Below are 3,806 nucleotides of genomic sequence, written 5' to 3'. Positions count from 1 at the left end.
TCGCAAATTTCGCATAATTTGCGAAAATAAAAAAATACGTGTCGATTTATATTGCATCTAGTTTATAAAAAAAAATGTTTCAGGCCAATCTATTTTTTAGTTGCAAAAATGATATGGAACGACCCATATATATTACTATGTACTTATACGCACGTATTATTCGCAAATAACAATTTGCAAAATGGTAAAATTTGCCGTATAAACGCTGAGTTAACTTTTTATTTGCAAATAACTAAATCACGCAAATAAGTATTGATTAGTGCTACTATTTGCAAATAAGCGCAAGACGCCGCCATTCTTAGGTTTATTTTCTTTTTCGATTGTCATCTTATTGCCTTTTTCTAATCAAGACGTTGCCATTTTTAACTTTATTTTCTTTTTCGATTGTCATATTATTGCCTTTTTATAATCAGGCAATATTAAAAAAGAATTTTTCACCATCGAATAAACAGTGAGTTAGGTATTTGCAAATTATTTTTATTTGCAAATAGCTTACGTATAAACGTAGTATATGTAGGTATAGTTTGTTTAACTTTCAATAGCTTATAAAATTTCAACTTATACACTTAGGTCTCTTTTTATGTGGTTCTTTTTTATGCGGATTTGAATTTATGAGGTTTTTCAAACATTTTTTTCGCTGTATCGATTTTGCTTCTTTGAGAGTTTTTATTACTTTTTGCAATCAATTTTTCTTACATAATTCATGTATTTTTTATGATATTTTTTGTTTTGGTTAAAATACAGAAGTGAAGAAATAAATTGTTTTTTTTTTTTTTGAAGTATCTGAATTTATGCGGGTTTTGAAAATGCTGGAACGCATCTCCTGTTCTTGTATGAAATTAAAGAACTTTTTTATGCGGCTTTCTGAAGAACGCATCTACCGCATAAAAAAGACCTAAGTGTACATGAGAGACAGACCATACAAGTCTAAGCAAGTTTCATACTTTGTAAAAAAATTTGAAAATTTCAACAAAGTTTTAAACTTTTTAATCACATTTATATGCAGAGCAATGCTTGGTGTGTAGTTTTATAGCATAAATATATCATTCTCACTCGAAAAATATCATAATTGTGTTGTTTTAATAATTTTGGAAACATTTCAAGTAGAATGTTCATATTTTTTAATTTTGGTGCCTATGTCTGCATACATACTAGGTAGCATCCATGAGCGGAGGGTAGGGAAAATCCGGGAAACGCAAACGAGCGAGCATATAAAGCGGGTAAACCAAACGGGGGCGATGTGAAGTAGGTAAAAGCTGAGTGGACAAAGGGGAAAAAACGAGACATCAAAGGCAAACAATTTACTCAGGCAGGCAAACGAAGTAACGTAATGGTAAGTACATATATACGGTGGACGGCTGCTTTAAAATTCAACGCCAACGCAACGCCAAAGTTGTATGTGAACCGGCCTCTATTCTTTGTTTACGCAAATACATATCCATACATACATACATACATACATACATATGTACATATGTCCTTGAACAACAGGCCACAAATAAATTTTTTCTCCAAGGATTATATTTCATTCAGGTATACAGCATAACTGCTACAAGTAGCAAACTATTTGGGGTGCTAACAAGTGCTTACTTGTTTTTTGTTTCTGCGGCCCAAACGATTATCTATACTATCTTCGTTACTTACTTTTCTCTGTAAAGACAAAATACATGCATATGTACATACATACATAAATACATACATATATAAATATGCATGTTATGTATGTATATAACTCTAAAAAATATCTCATTCCATAATCTATGCTTTCGTATGTAATAAATTTTATTTGTTGTTTTAAAAGCTGCCCTAATATCGAGCCCTAACCGCCAAAATAACGTAAGCGACATTTATTTCAAAATTTTCTTTTTGATGCAGAAATATTCCCAGAGCATCTAGGTACATTTCTGCATCAAAAATAAAATTTTGAAAAAAATGTCGCTTACCTTATTTTGGCGGTTAGGGCTCGATATAATATTCACATATTTATATGCATATGTACATATGTACATACAATTATTAACATACTTTCGTACATAATCTATTGACATACATTCCCACATTTTTATGCACAAAAATGCATGTGTTGTATAGTGCACTCGGAGCGCTCGCTCCTCGCTCACTCGTCTTACCTAGCAGAGCGAGTATGCAGACAGCTACTCGCCTCGTACTACGAGCGAGGCAACACACAACAGCCTCGCTCGTTTAATAGGAGCGCGAGGAAACAAGCAGCGCTCGCTCGTTTGGCGAGCGAGGCAAACTTCTCGTTCCTCGCCCATTGCTGCTACGAGTACGAGCTACGAGCGCCTCTTGTCTGCGAGGCATTGAGTAGGAGTTTGCTCGCTCGCTCGCTCGAACTCCGAGTTTTTGCCCACCCTGGATATGGCAGCATTTGACAATAAAATTCATTTGCCAACATGTTTGCAATTTGTTCTCATTTGCCATACGAACAGCTGACAATCCGTGGAAAAGAATTATCATCAAAGGTAATTTTGGTATTAAACTTTCGTATTTATTTAATATTAGTTATTACTTTAATGTTATTTGGTTTTAGCTTACAAATATTGGAAGATAATGAGTTTACATTGCCCAATGCCAGCGCACCAAGAAGCGAGTGCGCAAGCTGGCCGTAAAGTGGACGAGCGAGGAAACGGAGAGGCTGATCGAAGAAGTGGAGACTATTTGTCTAAGGAATATAGAGACAGAAACGCGCGGGAGGCTCTATGGCAAGAAGTAGCTGACAAAATGGAGCTGCCACGATCGGAGGTGTCAGCTAAATGGAACAGTCTCCGCTGCTCTTTTCGCGTAAAGTTCTGAACACATTGAAAATGACGAGCTACAGACCACAGCTTCCAATTTGTTATCTTCATTATCTAAACGCTTTGTCGATGGCGACATGATTTCTTTGAACGCGGCAGCGACATCATGAATTTGTATGAGTTTGACATAAAAGAAGAGGAAGAACCTTATCTGTCGCCAGAAAAATAGAAATAGATCTAATCTGGCCACAACCACAGCCGTCGCGTAGCCCGGTCGTCGCCAAAATAATTATCTACATAAGAGTACGTGTTAAAATAATTTAACAGCTGTGGTTTGTAGCTCGTCGTTTTCATTGTGTTCGGGATATAAGTTTGTATGCCGTGCATATGTATATATGTGCAATATTAGATATTTTTTTTTGTAAATTTAGGCTGCCTTCAACAAAATGGGGCAAACGAAAAGTGGACAAGGTGTCGGAGAAGCAGTTCCACCGAATCCTCTGTACACTTCATTAAAATTTTTGGAGCCGTACTACAAAATAGTGCGCCCACAACGTCGAATTGGTTAGATGTGAGTACATGTACATATGTACATACATATAACATTTGACATTGGTCAACTATTAAATATATTGTTTAAAATATAGAGCCAAACACAATCAGCCTCACCTGCTTCTCTATCCGATATGGGAGCCAATATTATATCTGAAGAAGAGATAGTTCCATCGACTTCTGAAGCAAAGCGGCGTCGTGAATGAAGACGATGGCTACGCAAAAATAATTGAGCGTGCTCTGGAAACTATGGCTGTAGCAACGACAAATGATAGTTGGGACGATGTTGGCCATTTTGTTGCCTCAAATGGGCGAGAGTGGGCAACAGAGGATTTGCAATTGTCAAAACAATTTAAGGCTGATGTCTACGAACTCGTCTGCAGGTATCAAAAGAAATTAATACAAGTGAGTGATTCACAGATTAGTGTGCATAAATGTAAACAAAATTTTTTTATCTTCGTTTACAGCTCGAAGCAATACCGCTTCTTTTGGAATAAA

At 36.1% G+C, this 3,806-nt stretch overlaps 1 protein-coding gene across 1 annotated transcript; it reads left to right on the top strand.

Annotated features, from left to right (window-relative positions):
• Positions 1-2,534: 2,534 nt before the first annotated feature.
• Positions 2,535-3,594, top strand: LOC118745863. The gene is made up of 3 exons (XM_036479530.1): positions 2,535-2,607; positions 3,188-3,327; positions 3,404-3,594. Exons 1-3 carry the CDS (start codon positions 2,535-2,537, stop codon positions 3,512-3,514), a joined length of 324 nt encoding a protein of 107 aa, XP_036335423.1. The 3' UTR covers positions 3,515-3,594.
• The last annotated feature ends 212 nt before the right edge of the window (positions 3,595-3,806 follow it).

This window comes from Rhagoletis pomonella, unplaced genomic scaffold (assembly GCF_013731165.1).
Source record: "Rhagoletis pomonella isolate Grant_MI unplaced genomic scaffold, Rhpom_1.0 Rhpom_scaffold_00009, whole genome shotgun sequence".
Taxonomy (NCBI): Eukaryota; Metazoa; Arthropoda; class Insecta; order Diptera; family Tephritidae; genus Rhagoletis; species Rhagoletis pomonella.
Note: the sequence above shows the minus strand (reverse complement) of the source record. Positions and strands in the feature narration are given on the sequence as shown.

Bases quoted from the DNA above. Each gene is read 5' to 3' on its own strand.
- LOC118745863 (XM_036479530.1), top strand. From the start codon at position 2,535: ATGTTATTTGGTTTTAGCTTACAAATATTGGAAGATAATGAGTTTACA. The intron at 2,608-3,187 runs GCGAGTGCGCAA...TTGTAAATTTAG, and splicing joins CAATGCCAGCGCACCAAGAA to GCTGCCTTCAACAAAATGGG. The intron at 3,328-3,403 runs GTGAGTACATGT...TTTAAAATATAG, and splicing joins CAACGTCGAATTGGTTAGAT to AGCCAAACACAATCAGCCTC.